General features: G+C 39.4%; 1 protein-coding gene and 1 long non-coding RNA gene across 2 annotated transcripts; one reads left to right on the top strand and one right to left on the bottom strand.

The window, feature by feature from the left end:
• Nucleotides 1-4,849: 4,849 nt before the first annotated feature.
• Nucleotides 4,850-20,117, bottom strand: LOC122009461. Its single transcript, XR_006119576.1, has 5 exons — nt 19,135-20,117; nt 18,511-18,945; nt 7,425-7,543; nt 5,885-6,052; nt 4,850-5,778 (listed from the first exon to the last, which is right to left on the bottom strand). It is a non-coding gene; the product is annotated as an uncharacterized LOC122009461 (long non-coding RNA).
• LOC122009460 (transcription factor HEC2-like) lies at nt 8,549-9,735 on the top strand. Its single transcript, XM_042565624.1, has one exon. The coding sequence runs from the start codon at nt 8,887-8,889 to the stop codon at nt 9,520-9,522; it is 636 nt and encodes a 211-aa protein (XP_042421558.1). The 5' UTR covers nt 8,549-8,886; the 3' UTR covers nt 9,523-9,735.
• Nucleotides 20,118-20,544: the final 427 nt, after the last annotated feature.

Below are 20,544 nucleotides of genomic sequence, written 5' to 3'. Positions count from 1 at the left end.
CAGAAAACTAAGGTTTTTGTTGATTCCGGGGTTAACGATTTTTTTTTACCAAAAATATCCTCCGATAAGAAAAAACATGAAAAAAAGAGAAAAAATGTAAAAAAATATTTAAAAATGTAAAAAAATAAAAAAATATTTTAAAAAATTTAAAAATTTATTTTTTAAAAAAATAAATAATTAAAAAAAATAAAAAATTTTAAAATAAAAAATAAAAATTTTAAAAATGATAAAAAATTTTAAAAAATTTAAAAACTTTTAAAAAAGAATAATAAAAATTTAACATTTTTAAAAATTTTAAAAATTTTAAAAAATTTAAAAAAAAATTAAAAATTTTAAAAATAAAAAAATTTAAAATAAAATAAATAAATAAAATTTAAAATTTAAAAAATGTAAAAAAAATTAAAAAAATATAAATATAAATAATATAAAAATATAAAAACATTAAAAAATAAAAAAACACATAAAAAAGTAAAAAAATATACAAGGAAAAAGAAAAGTAAAAAAAATAAAAAAATAAAAAAATAAATAATAATAATAATAATAATATTATGTATAGTTGGTTTTGTAACTGAGGGTAATACGGTAAAATATTAAACTAGGGTATTTATTAAAACCTTCAAACAAACAAATTTTTGTTGCATTACCTAAGTTGAACCAAACAACATTTGGTCATGTTTTATTCCCTATAACCTTGGTTATGTGATTACCTGGTAATCACATAACCAAGGTTATACATGATGACTTGAACCAAACGCACTCTTAAGGTATATTTAGTTGAAAGTCATTATTGATAACTTTAATTATTTATCTAAAATTATATTATTTAATTCTGTTTGATTCAAGTAATGAATAATTCTTAGAAAATAGAGCATACCCTCCACATCCAGGTAATCACATAACCAAGGTTATACATGATGACTTGAACCAAACGCACTCTTAAGGTATATTTAGTTGAAAGTCATTATTGATAACTTTAATTATTTATCTAAAATTATATTATTTAATTCTGTTTGATTCAAGTAATGAATAATTCTTAGAAAATAGAGCATACCCTCCACATCCCATGTCATCAAATGGGAGATATAATTTTGTGAATATCTTGAAAGGGTGAGATTTTATATAATTCCAGAGTTAACTCCCAAAATATCTATTTTAAAGTTAAACTAAACGTTATGTTTTATTCTTATAATTTTAATTATGTGATTATCTATATTCATATAACCAAAATTATAAATGATAACTTAATCCTTCAAATTATAAGCTATATTATCTATGCATCCACAATCCATGATCCTTACAACCTAATAACCACATATGAAATTAAAAAGACCCCGGGATTGATCCCCTATAACTCTCTCACTCTGGGATCTGATTTCTTAGTTTTTAGCTTTAATTCTGCAACTTCATTGTAACTTAAATATCAGAGGAGACTCTTACCCAAAATAACTTCTGCACACCCTCTAATATATGCTTTTATGAGAATTAACTTTTTGTCTTGACCATGCGTGAAAAATTTTTATTATATCAAATCAGTCATCCCTAGAGATAGTCAATGAGACTAACTATGATTATTATTTTTTTATGAGAATTAACTCATCCCAAGACTATGGTACAGCAGTAAGGATACTCAGTTATTTCTTGACGGTCGCTTGGCCGACCAGACATATAGAATGTCGTCGGGGGACTTGTCCCTTAGTCGATATATCAATTTCAACCAAAGAGCTCAATCAGATCGGACATCCATTTTGTTCGATCGAACTATAGTTCCGATCAACTGAATTGCTCGACTAAATTATTCAGTTATGCTATCTTAAAGAAATCTTTACCCTAGAGAGTGCTAACTCGTTTTGAGCTATTCCTCCATATTGAGAGACTCGACGTCTGACCCACCCAATGGTCCAATCAGATAACTTCTTGGCCACGACGATTGACTGTGCTGACTTCAAGGGTTAACCCTTCCTTAACTTTGACCGTCATATCAACCGATCTTCTGGACTTTGATTCGACTCGAAGGCCAATCTCAATCGCTGTATCAATGAGAAACATGACAAAAAAAAAATACATTCTTCAAAAGATGATAGGTTGTACCATTTATTTATAAATTAGTCCAAAGCTTTAAGCTTTGCTTCTAATAAATAATAAATAGAAAATAGAAAACAAAATCCAAGTACAGTATAATAGAAGAGTCAACAAAATTCCAAATCACAATTTAAATTTTATCTTTAAATATTTATTCTCACTCCCTAATCAAATATAATAGATATCAATTTACCTAATTATTTTTTTTTATAGATACAAAAGAAAGTATAATTCTTCCTAAATTTAATATCATTTAAAGAGAATCTAATATATTGTTCCATCCAATTGAGTATAACTCTTTTTTCATTAGACCAATCAATTAAGAATTCTACTAATCGATTGACTTAAACTGAATCGATTAACCAATCGATTCATCCTAAGTTAATCGATTAGTATTACCTCCCAATCGATTAATCAGGTAGAAAAAAATCATACTTAATTTGATAAAAATATATATATATATTAGATTTTAGTCTAAATATACTTAATTTAGGAAAAATTATACCTCCTTTTAGACTTTTTGTACCTATAAAAAATAAAGAGCAATTAGGTAAATCAAAAAATATTTGTTCACATTCCATAACCAAATATAATGGATATCAATTTATCTAATTATCCTCATTTTTTAGAGGTACAAAAAGTCTAAAATGAGGTATAATACTTCATAAATTTCGTATCATTTAAAGTGAATCTAATATATTTTCTATCCGATTGAGCACAACTCTTTTTCACCTGACCAATCGATTGGAAATCATACTAATCGATTGAGTTATGCTGAATCAATTGGTCAATCGTTTCATCCTAAGTTAATCGATTGATATAAACTCTTAATCGATTGATCAGGCGGAAAAAAGAATCATACTTAATTTAATAAAAAAATATATTGAATTCTAGTCTAAATGTGTTAAATTTAGAGAAAAAAAATTATATCTCCTTTTAAACTTTGTGTTCCTATAAGAAATAAAGGATAATTAGATAAATTAATATACATTAGAAAGTTGCATACAAGAAAATTTTATATACAAAGAGTGGAAATAAACTTTTTTTTTTTGGTGTAGGGACTGAGGAAGAATAATTTGTTAGTAGAAAGCTTTGAGCAATTTTCTCATAATTCAAGCATTTACGATATAGTTAAAATAATATTATATGATCTAGTATTTACAATCTAGTGGTTATAATTTCTGTATTTTACCACATATTTTATTTGGTTTAAGTGCACTTAAATTTGATCAAAGATTAACTCTTACTGTCACTTGAGGGGATTCAAATGGTGCAAATAGCCTCTTATAAATCCAAGATAAAACTTCATACAGTGGACTTTCGAATTGATCCGACTCTTTCTTGGGATCCACACCAGCGAGAGTTTCGTACATTATTTGAAAAACAAACTAGACAATTGAGTGGGCGTTTGATTCTTTCTTAGGAATAGGAATCGGAATGGGAATCATTGTATTGTGAAATGAGAATGGGTATGAGCATGGATATCACTCTTAAAAGTAATGTTTGGTTACTTGCATATTTTCTATCGGAATAAATCAAAATTTCTTTTTTTACCCTTAAAGGAAAATAAGAGGAAAAATTAGATGTGAGAGAAAGATGAATATGAGAGAAAAATATGATGAGAGAGAAAGTGTGATGAGAAAGAATGAAAAGAGAGAAAGTGTAATGAGAGAAAATGAGAAAAGAGATTGTGATAGGAGAGAGCATGATGAGAGAAGATGAAAGAGAAAAAATGATGTGAGAGAAAGTATGATAGGAGAGGATGAAGAGAGAGAAAATGTAATGAAAAAATAGGGGAGAGAGTGTGATGAGAGAGATTGAGGAGAGAGAAAGTATGATGACAGAAAAAGTGTGATGAAAAAAAAAAGAACAATAAGTGTGATGGGAGAGATTGAGGAGAGAGAAAGCATGATGAGGGAGAAAGTATAATGAAAGAGAAAGTGTGTTGAGGAAAAAAAAGGAGAGAGTGTGACAAGAGAGATTGAGGAGAGAGAAAGTGTGATGAGAGCGAACGTGTGATGAGAAAAAAAGAAAAAAGAGAGTGTGATGTGAGAGATTGAGGAGAGAGAAAGTATGATGAGAAAAAAAAAAGAAAGAGAGTATGATGGAAGAGATTGAGGAGAGAAAAAGTATAATGAGAGAGAAAGTATAATGAAAAAAAAAAGAGTGTGATAAGAGAGATTAAGGAGAGAGAAAGTGTGTGATAAAATGATAAGAGAAAAAATATGATGAGAGAGAAGTGATATGAAAGAAAAAATAAATAAATATATTTTGATATTTGATATTAAGGGAGAAAATTTTAGTTTTAGATCAAGGGTATTTTTGGAATAAGAAAATATTTTGATTGATGAAAATAGGATAATGACTCATTGAAGGGGAGGTACATGGGAATGAGTCATTACCCAATTTCAAGGATTCATTCCCTTATTTGTATTCCTATTTCTATAATCCAAACATTAACAATAACAATCAATGATTATCATTCTCATTCCCCACTCTTATTCCACTAAACTAAACGCCCCTTGAATTCCCCTTTAAGGGATTAGGAAAAAAAATATCAAACCACAAAAAGGGATTTCAGCACGTTTCTCAAGTGCAGCAAAGTTGGAATGGAAGGTCACATGGATTGTTCGGCCTCTGGGCCTTCTCATGGGCCCAGCCTATCAACTGTTTTGTCATATGAGATTTCTGAAAGTTCTATAACAAAAATAAATCATAATCTTTCTCCTTTCATTCTCTGTGAGTTGAATCACGAAATAAATATCATCTACACTGAATAAAACGCCACGAGGAAATGCTATATTAGTTACTATTTATCCAAACAGAAGAGTAAAAGTTTTCACATATCATTTTCCTATGGAGATATTCTTTTGCTTTTCCACAAATTAATTCAAACATGTAATCTGGTGGCTCCTACCTACAGAATCACTTCTAGTTTACACTTGCGTCGTGATGGAAGGCTGAAACAAAGACAAAGGCAGTGGGCTTACTTGAAAGAAGCAATGACATGATGGCTCAGTGGTCCTCCACTGATCTCGAGCTTCTACGCAAACAAACGATATAAAATGCAGTTCCTAACTGTAAAAGCATGGAGTTTTGCTAGCTGCAGTGTTTTTACCACCAGATTGATGAGTGTTCATCCAGGTAAAAATTTTGCAGTTTAACTCATTAAGATTACTGCTGAGCACTAAAAGTCTAAATCCATGAAGCTTCGGGAGAAGTAGTGTTTTCAAAACGGACTGACCAAAACTGCCGACTGATTACAGATAAACCACATTCAAATATGATTGATCCAGTCGAAAAAAGCGACTGCACACGGCCAAATAAAAGAGAGGATGGGAGAAGATCATATAGTTAATAATTGAGATGGACCACTACAACAAGTACCAAGAAAAACAGAGGGACGGGGTAGCCGACGATGAGTATGTTGTTGGTTTGGACAAGCTACTCTATCATACCTCCTGTTGTTTTCATGACAATGAATTTTTGGCAAGACAGGGAAAGGAATTGAGGTCCAAGGATAAGGTATGAGGTGAGAAGGTGGGAGAATTAACATAGCATTATTGATTGATTTTTGTTTTTTTTTTTTTGGAAAAAACTAGAGGCACACTGATATAATCTAGGCATTGAATTTCAAGGAATAGAAAAGAGATTTCTTATCTTCATGCTGCATGTTCTATGGTGAATGTTGGTAGCATCCTGCATTTGATAAGGAAAAAAGGTTAAGAATAATTCTCTAGAAAGGTGAAAAATGAACAGGGAATGTTTAAATTTTCAAACCACCAAATCTTTAATGAATACTCACTATCGTTGTAGCAAAGGTCACATAGATCCTGTCAGATTTAAAGAACCCAATCCAGTGGTGATGGTCCCCTCCGAGTCATGTCCAAGTTCTGAGCATCCGGCAATTTATGTGGATGAACTGATGAGCATCCAACTTACATAATTATTGTCGTCAACCTCTCTTTTTTTCCTTTTCATGCTCCAAGTTATGATATACGAGAAGACCATTACTTTCAGTAAATAGTAAGTAGAAGAACAAAGCACTATTTTCTAATAATTCGAGGATGGAAAGCAAATTGCTTATGAAAATGATAGGTAGAGTGAGTGCATGTTATGTATTGCAAGGAAAACAGAAGTAGATAATTTGCTAATCATTACTTCAACAGATGATAGAAATATGTTTTCTACTCTAGATGCTCTCTGATGTCAGGAGAAAATAGATTTAAAAACAAAGGGACAACCGTAGCCACAGTGGATTTTTTAATTCTCAAATCATAAGAAGAACAATCTAAATAAGAAAGGAGAGCAATGAAGATGCAGAAACTCGTTCATGAAATATCCCTGCTCAAGTCCAAACGCATTCATAATGACAAAGCGTTTTAAAACTCGGGCCAGAGGTTGAATCAACTGGAGTACCACTATTAAGTGCGATTGGATTGGCTTCTGGTTAGCTAGTCTGTCAAATCTAATTGTAAAATACTGGTTTGAGAGTATAACATAGACTCTGAACTTAGTCAACATTAATGATGAAACATACCATCAAATGAGATCTTGAATTGAGCATACAATTTTTTCAGTTGAAATATAAGTTACTGCCGCTAAGGCCCTGTTTGTGATAAGAAAACTTTTCAAATTTTCATATTCAGTAAAAAGGAAATGTTGAGAAATAAAAAATATTTAAGTTTTCAAATCTTCAATTTTTTTAAAAAAACATGCTGGGTAAATCAAATCAATAAATCAAATATTGATTTTATGAACTTGACACTATCAAATATTTGATTACTGAGAAAACAACATATTACAAGAGCATATTCTGGAGAAAAGAAAATTGTATAATTTTTATTGATTAAGCATTCTGTTTTTTTTTATTTTGATAATGCCGCCATTAAACAAATAACTATAATTTAAAATGAAAACGTTATATCTATAAAAAAAAATAATATTTAAATTTTTTATCCTTTTTACATATGCAGATTCAGTGAATCCAGTTTCCTAAACATATAATTAACTCTTGATAATTAATAATAGATGGCAAACAAAAAATTCTTATAAAAAATAGAAAATAAAAATATCATTGTCAATATCTATAAGAACTTATTTTACTTTAACTTGGCAGTTATATTTTTCACTTTTGACAGTTATTATTTATCTTTCTGTTTTTTTATCAAAACTAAATCTTTTTTTTTTATAAAAGAAAAACTTTAGTTTACTTGTTGGAAAGGTCTTGCCACCGGCAGGATTGACTAAAATATATTAAAAGAATAGGAATAGTGGATGCAGAACATAATAATTGACATAATCTATTAAGGATCAGAAGGTGAGGCAGGATATGGGAAGCTCACCTGTGGGCCTCCTGCTCTACATCATTGCCACGTGTGGGCTTTGTCATTTAAAAGCCTCAGCTGACTTTAGACTTCTGTACCTCTCCATGTGAAGATTGGCTTCCTGGTGCATGCATCAGCTGTTTTGCCCAGAAACATAAATAAAATATTCATGATGAACTGTCAAATGTGAAGCAAAACTGTCACAAAGAAGTGAGAAAATTTAGATTTATTCCGTGAGATTTGACTGTTTCTCAGTTTGATCCTTAAACTGGTAGGTACTATAGTTTACTTCTTATTCTGAAGTTCTACTTTCAACCTCTCATCTCTAGCACTTCAACTGGACAAAATCCAGGAAGCCGATTCCAAATAGCTGATAGTAATGCTCTATGATTCAGTGTTGTTGTTATTGCGTTTTAGCTTCACCTTAACATTTTCTTCCAGATTTTTTGTTCAGACAAAAAATTTAAACAAAAAACTTCATATATTATAATCTTCTCTAACTACAAAAAGGTGGTCATTTTATCCAGGTTTCTAGTAGAATAAGAGAACACGGTGAAAAAGAGACCCGACAATAAATTCAAGAACTAAATTGAAATAAAACATGGGTGCAGCCCCTCCGTGCAGCGCTCCATGATGAGTGTTCAGGTGCACCCATTCCTGGTTACCAAGTGCATCCATTTTATCATACCAGATGCACGCGTTTTATCATACTATGTGCAATACTTAAGGGTGCACTAGTTTTTCAATTTCAGGTGCTCCCATTTTTCTTCAATAACAGATGCAGTTGTTTTCAATGCCAGTGAATCCAGTCTTCAACCATAGGAGCTGCACTTATGTTAGTTTTGTTCCTAAATTGATAGAAAATCAGGATCCAACCAAATAGACTAAAACAACTTCACATGAAAACTAAAATCCGTCCTCAATGCATCCTAAATTTGTGTCCCAATGATTTGTTTAAGTATGTCTGAATTTTTGAGGCTGTGCTAGTAGTTTGTGGGAGGTTGAGAAGCAACCTAGTAAGCATTATCATGCTGCTAATAGTATAATACTACAAGCTGGCAATCATTTATTACTATGACAAGTGGGAACAGATGAACCAAGATATAGTTATGAACATATACAAATGACACACGCTTATATGAAAATGAGATTAAAAAAAATACAGGTATAATTTTTTAGAATAGAAAAATAAAATTTGATAATACATATCTTGTATGAATAAATTCCATTCTTCATTATCATATAGTTAAAAGCAGCCTAGAGAATAGTTAAAAGCATATTATATAAAGCCTACTTCATTGGCATTGGCCATTCAAAGGGAAAGCTTGAAGAGTCATCAGATACACTCACCAATCATAGATATCTCCCCTCTGCAATCTTCTGAAACCACTCCCAGTTCAATCACTTCCGTCCTCACTCCGCCCATCCCTCTACTTTCTGAGCTCTAATCAGCCTTTGCAGAGTGATAGTAGAATTACCAATGGATTTGGACTACGGAACAAATGCCCAGATGGATTTGGAGAGGGTGATGATGGAGAAGCTAAGGGAATTCTCACAAACACCCGTCCTGCACTCCCATCCACTTGGCTACTCCGGCGCCCTCCACCCAGAGCTCCTCAACACTGGAGGGGCCTCTTCTTCAGAGATGCAGATGCTGCTGAGCTCTCCGGCGGGCGGCCTCTGCGAAAGGCCATCTGTGGCAGACATGAGGGAGATGATATTCCGCATGGCCGCGCTGCAGCCCATCCAGATCGATCCCGAGTCAGTGAAGCCGCCGAAGCGGCGGAACGTGAGGATATCGAAGGACCCGCAGAGCGTGGCCGCCCGCCACCGGCGGGAGCGGATCAGCGAGCGGATAAGGATCCTGCAGCAGCTGGTGCCCGGGGGGACCAAGATGGACACGGCGTCGATGCTGGACGAGGCCATCCACTACATGAAGTTCCTGAAGAGCCAGGTGCAGTCGCTGGAGCAGGCGGCAGCCACCAGCCGCTCCACTGGGCCTGTCGCCGCCACATGCTTCCCTAGTGGAGGATCACCCCACGGGAGCTACGCCTGCTTCGAGGCCCCGGATTTGGGAGCCCAATACCTCCTGAATAATTTCTCCGATATTTGCTGAGCTTCATGTGCAATTGATTGCATATATATACTAATGTTCTAGTTAAATTTTCAAACTTGACGACCATGCTTTATAATATCAATCATCTCTTCTCGATCAACAATGAATGAACTCCATGCTTTAGCTTATTGCCCACAAGATCAGCAATAACCTAATGATTTCTGTATGTTGATTTCTAATGATTGAAGGAGTGATTGGTCTACAACCTGCCAACATACGGATCTTTTCACTGCGCATGCATGTGAAAGGCGTAGTAGCTGCTTAAGTTGCTGTTGCAAAAGCGCAAGGTGCACATTGCATGACAAGAACTTGCGTAAATCATTGAGCTTAATTTTTCTTTTATGATTGATCCAAGAATGATACTTGGGTAGATCGTGCCAGGGTTGACTTTGGCGCTGACATAATTCTTCAGCTGACCGAACAGGGTCGGTCGTACATGTAGTTGTCAGGCCATCATGTAGAACAAATACTTCCACAAGAGATGAAACATTACGCATCCAACATGCAACTAATAGATGGTCAAAAGCGAGGCAAAATTAATTGTTTATGAATAGACTGTCGATTGGTTTTCCTACTAACCCGCGCCTGAGAACTGCCAGGAAATGATCGGAAATGTCAGCTTTGTGTTGCATGTTCTTCGCTCTAATAGGTGGGTGGTGCAACGCCTCCTGCTGCGGGCCTGAAGATTTAACAAAAGATTAACTATTCTAGTAGTTCCGGTGACATAAGACAGCTTATAGGCCAACAAAAACTCTGAATGCATCGTAGATTCCCCATTGTTTTCCGGTAAGAATCCCAATCATAATGACGTGAATAAGATGACCTATAGTTCCCATCTAAGAGTGAAAAAGATGGTGCGCTGGTTAGGTGGCGTCGAGGTTGATCGCGAGAAGACTCCAAGCAGGAGGGACCTAGTGCCGTGATCAAGCCAACATGTCAGAGAAAAGCTGAAAAAAGAAAACGTCAGTAACTGGATCAAGGAGGGGTCCTGACACAGACACACCAATGCTCAAGTTAAACAAAGTGGAGGAAGAAATGATGAACAGAAATGACGAATAGAAAACTCTGATAGCGAAGCTTACCTGTGCCTGAAGCTGGAGACCCCTTATATACTGTTGTTTTCTCTCTATATGAATATCAATGCATTTTTGAAATAAGACCAACCAATCTGATACACCACGATTTTTCCTAAAATACACCCACCACTTCTATGCTTTACAAGGTAGAAGCTTCCATGGTATAGATGGCCCAGGGTATATTTCCTTGATTCTCTGACAATGGTTACACAAAACGCCAAAAAGGAATATTAGTCCGTTGGACTGATGAGCTATTAATACGCTTTGATGGTAGGCAGTTCCTTCAAACATCCAATCGGACCTCGTTCTCAGATGGAGTCCGAGTCAGTTAAGAAATGTTGACCATCTCGAGGACTCGGCCTCTTTGAGAACTCGCCATCCACTCGGACAAGGAATCCGGGTCAAATAAGGAACGTCGACCATCTAGAGGACTCGTCATCCGCTCAGAAAGGAAGTCCGGCCAAGCCGTTCATCTAGTATATTTAGTCAGACCGACAAGATTCGGTTCTGATTAGAACGATATAGGATTCCATCGAGCAAGGGGGACTCGGGATCCGATCGAACAAAAGGTTTGATTGGCTGGACTATTCGGCCAAGCCACGTGACCATGCTAGCCCCGAGTGTTGACCCCTCTTTGACTTTGACCGCTACATCAGCTAACTTTCTTGACTTCGACCCCAACTTCGGGGACCTACCTTATTAGTCGTATCACAAGTCTCTCTTTCAAATCTAGTTGAAGGAGGCTAAAAGCTCGACTGACTAGACATTTATGTCTTTTTGTGTTTCCACTTCCCGATTGGATGCTCAGTCCTGAATCAGTCGTCTTAAGATGACGTCATTCTCCCACCATCATACTTGTACCTCAAAAACATGACACGTCACTTATAATTAATGCTTAGTGCGACAAGCATGTCTTTTGACCATAATAATGATTACCATCTCCCATCCTTAATAAATGCGGGTTATATCTCTCCATGGTGAGTGCATGTGAAAAGAATATCTGAAGTGACAGGTTGCTATAAGGGTTTGATGCGACAAACGATCATTCAAATTCAACGGCCCTGATTCTTCCTCTCTCTCCTACTTCCTATGAGCGGACGACCTTGGTGAAGCATTACTAGGGTTTTTAAGGTTTTGAACGTTCCCTTCAACCCCTATCTGTTTTTCATTCTCCTCCGACTTCTTCTTTAACCCCTCTCGCTGCCACCTGTGATTGCTTAAGGTTTCCTCTCTCCATCGTAAGTTTATTTTTCAAACCTCCTTTGTTTCCTTCTTTCGTTTTTCATTGTCATCGCTCCTCCTTCTACCATTCTCAGCCTTTAGTATACTTCGACCATCTTAGACTTTAATGGCGGGGAGGTGGACCAGAGTCACCTTACCTATCAACTCCCCGACGACCACCATATCATTATACTTTCAGGCCATGATCGTCCCAACCTTCCTCTAGCCGGTTACATTACCCTCTTTAAAGACCATTTTTTGGCCAGTCGCTTTCCGTTGCATCCATTCTTTTCCAAAGTTTCTCGCAACTTTCACATTTCCCTCCAACAGTTAGCCTCCAACTCCATTAAGTTATTATGCGGAGTCATTATTCTCTTCCGCTTATACCACGTCCCTTTGCACCCCCACATTTTCACTATTTTTATTATCCCAAGAAATTTGAACTGAACATCTTTCTTCTCTAAGCCCAAACGGGTTTCGTCTTTTTTGATAAAATGTCCTTCCAATAAAGGTTGAAAATCTCATTACTTTTATATCCGACCAGTCCCTCCTATATCCTTTCCGATTAGCTAACACTTGGTTGATGCGTGGATAATAATCTTTCGGACATACTTTGTTCAGATCCCTGAAGTCCACACAAATGCATCATTTGTTCCCGGATTTAGATACTAGGACTATGTTGGCCAACTAGGTCGGGAATTGCACCTCCCGAACTTGCCCAGCCTCGAGCAATTTATCAACTACCGCTCAGATTCAAAATATCTCTTCCTTTTCTTGACAGACCAAGCATCCTGGAGGACATGGAGCACATGTTCCATGACGCTTAGCGAGATATCGGTGATCTCCCGAAGTGTCTAAGTGAACATGTCATTGGTACGCGTTCGACACGCGACTAGATCAACCTTGACCTCTGGGGTCAAGCCAGTCGCTATTTGAGAGGTGGCCTCCGGTTGGTCTGGATGGATCTGCACCTCTTCCTTCTCTTCATAAACTAGTGTTGGGGGCGCTTCATGAATGGCATTGACTTCCGCTCGCTGGATCTTCAGAGCTGCGCGAGCTTCAATCTTGATCACATCTACATAACACTTACATGCTATCAGTTGGTCTCCTCTTACTTCGCTCACCTGGTGGTCCATCGAGAACTTGATCTTTTGGCAAAACGTGGAGATGACCGCTAGAAACTCATTCAACGCTGGTCGCCCTAAAAATCACGTTGTAGGCCGAGGGAGTGTCCACCACAATGAAGGTCGAACGACGAGTCCTCATTAGGGGCTCCCCCCCAAAGAGATAGTCAATCGAATTTGTCTGATCGACTCATTTCATTGTCGATGAATCCATATAGGGGCATTGTCATGGGCTACACTCTTCTCTATTTGCAACTGCTTGAATGCCCCCTTGAAGATGATGTTAACAGAGCTTCCCATGACCACAAAGGTACGATATATATTATAGTTAACTATAACAACCTTGATGATCAAGGTATCATCGTACGATACTTCCACCCCTTCTAAGTCCTTGGAACCGAAGCTGATTTTCGACCCCCGTGCATGCTCTTGGCTACACCCAACTGTGTGAATTTCCAGTCGACGAGCGTGTGACTTTCTAGCTCAATTAGAATCTCCGTCGATGGGGCCGCCAGCTATCATACCTATATCCCCCGAATGGCATTGCTGCGATTTTCTTCTTGCTGAGTCGAGGGACGCTCAAGCGCGACTCGAGCAAGAGCTGGGGCTCGGTTGTCTCGTTACTGGGGTACTTGCTAGTTTCGATCGGCATTCCCCGGGCCTCGCCCTAGGCTCCGTTCGGTCATTGATAGCTGATCCTGTCCGAGCGCTGAGTCGACGGACGTTGGGGGCGTGGCACGCTCCGCTGTCTCCGACTGGTAGTGTAGCTCTCCGGCGGACCTGCAAAGAAGCCGAGCCGGGAGGGGTTTCCCGGCGACGGCCCTCCGACGCTCAAGTCAGGCAACGAGAGAAGCAGCGTAATGTGGCTACAGTAGAGATATGCGCATACCTTCATCGACGTCTGGGGGTCCTTATATAGGACCCCGGGGAAACGCGGGCACGCTTCCCGCTGCGTGCACACTTCCCCAAACATACCTTAACGAGCCTGTGTCAAAAAAGTACATCTGGCGTCATTCCGCAATCATCCGAGCATATCCCGGATGGGACGGTGGAAGCTATGTAGCACGGACACCCCTCAAAAAAAATTTTTGGGTGTGTCGGACACGGACGCGACACGGACACGACACGTAAATACGCGTGTCGGACACGGCAAAAACCGTGTCGTTGACTTTTTCCAAGTTTGACCAGCCAGACACGGCTAGGACACGGATGAGACACGTTTCCGGACACGTTTGGGCACAATTGTAACAAAATTAAAAATTTCGAGGGTAAAAATAAAAAATAATAAAATTATGAGGACTACTTATTAAAATGACAAAAAAACCCTAAATTACTCTCCCCACTCCCGATTCCTTTTCTCCATCGTGACAAATTGTTTCACGCCGCGAGACGCGACCATCTTCCCTGCGCTTTCGCCGCGTCGCCTGTTGCTGCTCGAAGAAGTCCGCCATAGCTCCACTGCTCGCAGAACCCAGCAGCAGTTTGTCGTTGCTCGCAGAAGCCCAGCGGCCAGCGTCACCTCTCTGCTCAACAGAAACCAGCAGCAGCCCGGCGCTGCTCACCGTCTCCCGCCGCTGCTCACCGTCTACCGTCGCTACCCTCTTTCTGCCCAGTGCCCTCTTTCTGGTAAAGTGGTAAGTTTAATTTTTTGTTTTTTCTTTTGATATCACGAATTTGTGTTTGCTTTTGGTACAATTTCTGGTAAGTTTAACAATAGGCTCCCCAGTCCCCTGCATTGCTTCTTATTTCTTAATTGTTATTTTCAGTTTACTTGCCATGGAAAGTTTTCAAAATGAGAGTGCACATGAGGATGTTGATGATTAATTGTAATGGATATTATGGTTGCTTTAATATGAACATGATTTTTTATTATAGGATTTTAAATTTTTAATACGATATATATATATATATATATAATATTTTTTATTTTTTAATAATCGTCGTATCCTAGCCGTATCGTGTCCTATATTTTTAAAATTTTTCGTATCCCCGTATCCGTGTCGTATCCAATACGATACCCGTATCCGTATCCGTGCAACACTGGGTGGAAGCTTCCACCGTATGATCCTGTATACGGCTTGGCCGCCAACTCTGCTGCTTGTCGGCGGCAGGTGTCTCAAGGATGTTGTTATCCTCTGTCTCCTTTGTCCTCTTGTGTTCCCTGTCTGTTCCCGGGCCGAACGGATAGGCCGCTCGGCAGGCGTATTACTTCTGTCGCCGGTTATAGGTATCGGTCCGACCGGGATAACTCCCGGTCGTATGCTCGGATGAGATTGCTCCTGCCTCTGTTGCCTGGTGCCCTGGCCGAACGGACATCCCGCTCGGCCTTAAAATCTTTTTACCTTTGAGCATCGGAAACCCGACCCCTAATCGGGTTGTCTTTCATTCGGTTCGGGGGGTTCGCGGCCGATCGGCCTGCGGTACCTGGTCGGTCGGCCTGTTTCGTCCGATCGGCCGGTCTTCGGGTTGAATCCCTTGACTTTTGACCTCCACGTGCCGTTGACCTTCCGCCGACGAGGATCCCTCGTCCTTATCACCGGATCAATAGCAATGATTGTTCAGAGACGGCGATCGATGGCGGAAACCTTGGTTAGCCGCTCAACGCATCCCCTAATTGTATCTATAATACTCCTAAGTGCTATGAGTCCCTGTCTGATGGTAAGTGCAGAAAGGCTAGACCCATTGCGGGGCTTGGCGAACGAGGTCCGAACGGCCTCCACATTCTGAATCATGTGCCACCTCTGCTCGTGAGGACACGGCTGGGGACCCGCTCAGGGTCCTTTGTGCGAATAAGGAGGGAGAAGAGGGCGCTCTGAGGCAGAGACAGGAGTGGGCGTAGCTACCTCCTTCCGAGCAGACTGAGCCTCCTCCATGTTAATGTACTTGGTCGCCCTTCCCAGCAGGTGATCAAAATCTATGGGAGGCTTCTTTATTAGGGACGGAAGAAGTCTCCATCTGTGAGCCCTTGGGAAAAAGCACTCATCAAAATCTCTGGAGTAGCCAAAGGGACATCCATAGCTACTTGGTTGAACCATTTGATGTACACCCTCAGCGCCTCCTTAGGTCCCTGCTTGAGGGAAAATAAACTTAGCATGGTCTTATGGTATCGGCGACTATTAGTGAAGTGGTGAAAGAACACCTTGCGGAAATCCTTGATGCAGCATATGGAGTCAGCCGAAAGGTTGAACCATCTTTATGTCGAGCCCAAGAAATTAGTCAAGAACACTCGGCATTTGACATCATCCGTGTATTAGTGGAGGATGGCTGCATTTTTGAACTTGAGTAGATGGTCGTCTGGGTCAGTCGCGCCTCTATACTCTCCAATTGCAAGGGGTCGGAAATGAGGCGACAGCTTATCATCCAATATTTCCAGAGAGAACAGTATACTCAACCGTTTGAGGGAGCCACTAGGGACTGACGTCTTCCCTTTTTGCGAATCCCGAGCAGATGCATCCCCTGAAGATGATCCCTGTGGCCTCTCCACTTGATCCATATCATGAAAGGGCATGCGGAATAACGCCCTATTATATGCAATCAGAGATGGGGGCACGGAAGGACAGTCGATCGACTGTGCAGGTACCTGATTAAAACCGGCTAGAGGAGGGACCAGTGGAAACTATATCGGTTCTTCCACCTTAGTCCTTCGCTCGGTGTGAGGTCCTATCACCGAGAATGTTGGGTCGTTTGGCAAAGGGTGTCTAGGAGCTTGTTGTTGTTGCACTAGCTTTTGTGCCTGGGTATCCACGAGCAAATTTAGGTCCTCTTACATCAAGGTAACTGTTGTGAATCGTCCAGCTCCTTCCATCTTCATGTTTTAGAAACAGACAAAGTTTTCCATAGACAACGTCAAATTTGATCCTATCTGAAAGTGGGGACGATGGCTGGCTAGGTAGGTGGCGTCGAGGTTGACTGCGAGAAGGCTCCGAGCAGGATGGACCTGGTGCCACAATCGAGCCTGCGTGTCAAAGAGAAAAGCTGGAAGAAGAAAACGTCAATAACCGGGCCAGGGAGGGGGTCTCCGGTGCAGACACTCAGACGGTTAAGTCAGACAAAAGACGGAGGAAGAAATGAAGAACAAAAATGATGAATAACTCTGATAGCAAAGCTTACCTATGCATGTAAGTGGAGACCCTTTGTATATTGACATTTTCTCTTTGCACGAATATCAATGTATTTCTAAAATAAGACCAACCAATCTGACACATATCTTTCCTAAAATAAACCCACCACTTCTATGCTTTGCAGGGTAAAAGCTTCCGTCGTACAGATGGCGCAAGACATATTCCCTTGATTTTTAAAACGATTACACAAAACGTCAAAAAAGAATATTAATCCATCAGACTGATAAGTCATTAATATACTTTGATGGTAGGCCGACCGAATACTCTCTAATATCCATTGAACCTCATTCTCAAACAGAGTTCGGGTCGGCTAAGGAATGTTGACCATCTCGAGGACTCAACCTCTTTGAAGACTTGGCATCCGCTCGGACAAGGAATCCGGGTCGGATAAGAAATGTTGATCATATGGAGGACTCGACCTCTTTGAGGACTCGGCATCCGCTCGGACAAAGAGTCCGACCGAGCCGTTCGTCTTATATATTCAATCAGACCAAGAGGACTTGGTTCTGACTAGGACGGCTCGGGATTCCATTGAGCCAGGTGGGCTCGGGATCCAATCAGACAAAAGGTCCGATCGGCTGGACTATTCGGCCGAGTCACGTGACCATGCTAGTCCTGAATGTTGACCTCTCCTTGACTTTGACTGTCACATCAGTCAACTTTCTTGACTTCGATCCTAACTTCAATCCTAACTTCAAGGACCCTATCTTATTCACTGTATCAAGAACTGAACTTAGTTCCTTAATGCGCCCAATAGTATATCAAAGAGAGACTGCAGCATCATGCACAGAACTCTCGTATCGATGAGACATTTGGGAGGCTCGAAAAGAACAATTCATTGATGGATATTTTTTGGTCTTCCATTGTAAGAAGACATCGGTTATAACAGCAAAAATATGAGCAAAAAAGTGACAGGAGTTACCTCGAGAAGATTATGAGAAAACAGGAACATGAACTAGTTAACAACTGCAGACAAAGCAAAGACCAAATAAAGATTGAGCTAAAGGTCAAAACAAGACAGAAGTCAAATCAAATTTAATAGTCTAGCTAAAAGTTACATGAAAGGATAAAAAGTAGAGCTATAATGATTTTGGAATTTAAATTTTTCTTATAGTGAATTTCCATCCAGGACTGACCTTGTGAATTTCATTGAGTATCTAGTTTGTTTAAGAGAATAAGAATGCAACAGATTAAGCTTCTCAAGGGGAATAAAACAGATTAAGCTTCTCAACATTACTAAGGTTTTCACAAAACATGAAAGAGGCTGGTCGAGTGTGTATGCAACAAAGATGATTTTCATAGTAAAGAAGAAAGATATAAGATTAATTAAACGCTGTGAGTACATACATTATCAAAGAAGATTGGAAACCATATCAATATATGTAAAGCATGTGTGTATTTTATATGACAAAAAAAGATTGTTGGAAATGAATCAAGCGTGCTTACAAGGAATTTGACGTCCTCATAGTGGAACTAGTCCTTTATGAAGTCTGCAATTTGAATGCAACAGCAAACAAATCTGCAGTTGAAGGTATGATTTCTTAGCTGAAAGCAAACGTACCCTGGAAGAGCTTCTGATGCAACAAACTTAGGTAGTCCATCTCTCAAACCTTTAGCAAACCCTGGTTGAGTTTGGATCCTGATCTTCACTGCCTCCATGGGGAAAAGGGGCATTAGCAATTATTTCAGCAGAAGCAGATCCCACAAGATAAATGACAGTTTTATAGTTTTATACTTCGATGCATGCTCTGGTCCAGCAAACTCCGAGGATAACTTCTTGAAGAACTCATAAAATTCAAATTTGAAAAAGCCTCTAAAGCATTGCTCATTTAACAAAACCGTAAACCATGCAGAGATATTCTTGTACTTATCTGGGTCAATCTGAATTTCACAAAGGAAAAGGAAAATGTCAATGCAGTTTGCTGCTGATCAAGAATACTAGTAAAAGTTGTTTTATCTTAAAAAAAAATCTACAAATCTAACAAAGTACTAAAATTTTATTCAGGAAACAGAGAATGAATATAAATAAATAAAGCTGATGAAAATGAAGCAAACAAAACTAATGCTAACCATTTTGGCAAAACGAAGAATGCAGTAAGTTTGCATCAAATTCCAACATAAAACTTGCAATAATGGCAACTCGAAGCCAAGAATCACGAATTTGATGAACAGCCAAGTAGCATCTTTAAGGAAGAAGGCTCTGGCTTTTTCATGCTAACTGTACTCAAATGATGAAAGAAGTAGAGTATGCCCTCAGAAAACTGTGTCCTCTGAAAAATTTCTTTAGAAATTACTCCGTTTCCAGGCATTTCATACTGCAGACCTAAATATGCGCAGAAAAAGCATCTCGATCAAACAGAGTAGACTCAAGATGCACACGTTGCTTCATTCGAACTGGTTTTTATCTTGATCTACAAGTTCCATCCAAATTTAACTGGAAATTCAAAAGAAAGCACGAAGACCATGAATCGATTCGGACTGTAGTTACCACCAGCCAATCTTAAATCGCCGCCTCGTCATCCCACCAAATTGCATAAACACTGATTAGACAATTGAAGGAACCCTAGCCCCAATAGAAACCCCACGCACCCAAAAATTCTAGAGCCTCACCTGCGTAGTGCAGGTGACGAGGTCGAGCGGGGTGACGGCCATATGGGTAAGGCCGTAATTGGTGCTGCCGCCCAATCTAAAGGCGAAGGCATTTCGTTTTTCCTAGGCTCCCTCGGCGACTCCAAGAAGAACAAACCGCAGATGGAATTTCTACCTGAAATCCACGTTCATCTGGACCGAATAAGAGGGGAAATCTCCAGCTTAGGAGCCTCTCCTAGGCCAGTGACATGGCGGAGCAGACGGAGAAGAGGAAGCCATGGAGGAGCGAGCTGCAGACAGATCCTCCGGAGTCTCCCATGGACGGATCCTGAACCAGGAGTAACGTTCCTGGATTCGATGGGATCGTTCGACCGACGACGGAACTCTCGTCGGCGACGGGCACCGCGGTGCGCTTGTGTTCTTGGGAGCTTGTGGGCGACGACGCCCATGCGGCCATGCCACCAAGCGAAGGGCAAGGTAGTAGTTTGAAGTAACAACAAGGGTATTTAAGGTAATTAGCGTAATATTTCGATCGCTTTAGTCGCCACGTCAGCTTTACTCAAATTGAGGCCGTAGAATCGAGCGGGGGCCCGGGAGAAGGGTTTCGGCAACGAAGCAACACGTGTCCGTGTATGGTAAAAAGACGTTGCGTGAGAGAAGCGAGTCTTTCGCCTGCGCTATTACCCGACTCTTCATTCGGTGCAAAAAGTGGGACCCAGTTTTACATGGCCTAGGTAGGCCGGCCCTATTACAAAGTGGCCGATTTTTCTTTGTTTTAAGTTGGCATAAGATATCCGACTTAAGTTTATAAGGCTCCGTTTGGTATGCATGATAGGATAGAATTGGATTGATTAGAATAAGATTAAAGGTAGGATAAATAATTCCTCTTGA

This window comes from Zingiber officinale, chromosome 8A, assembly GCF_018446385.1.
Source record: "Zingiber officinale cultivar Zhangliang chromosome 8A, Zo_v1.1, whole genome shotgun sequence".
NCBI lineage: Eukaryota > Viridiplantae > Streptophyta > Magnoliopsida > Zingiberales > Zingiberaceae > Zingiber > Zingiber officinale.
Note: the sequence above shows the minus strand (reverse complement) of the source record. Positions and strands in the feature narration are given on the sequence as shown.

Coding starts and splice junctions, on each gene's coding strand:
- LOC122009460 (XM_042565624.1), top strand. CDS start 8,887: ATGGATTTGGACTACGGAACAAATGCCCAGATGGATTTGGAGAGGGTG.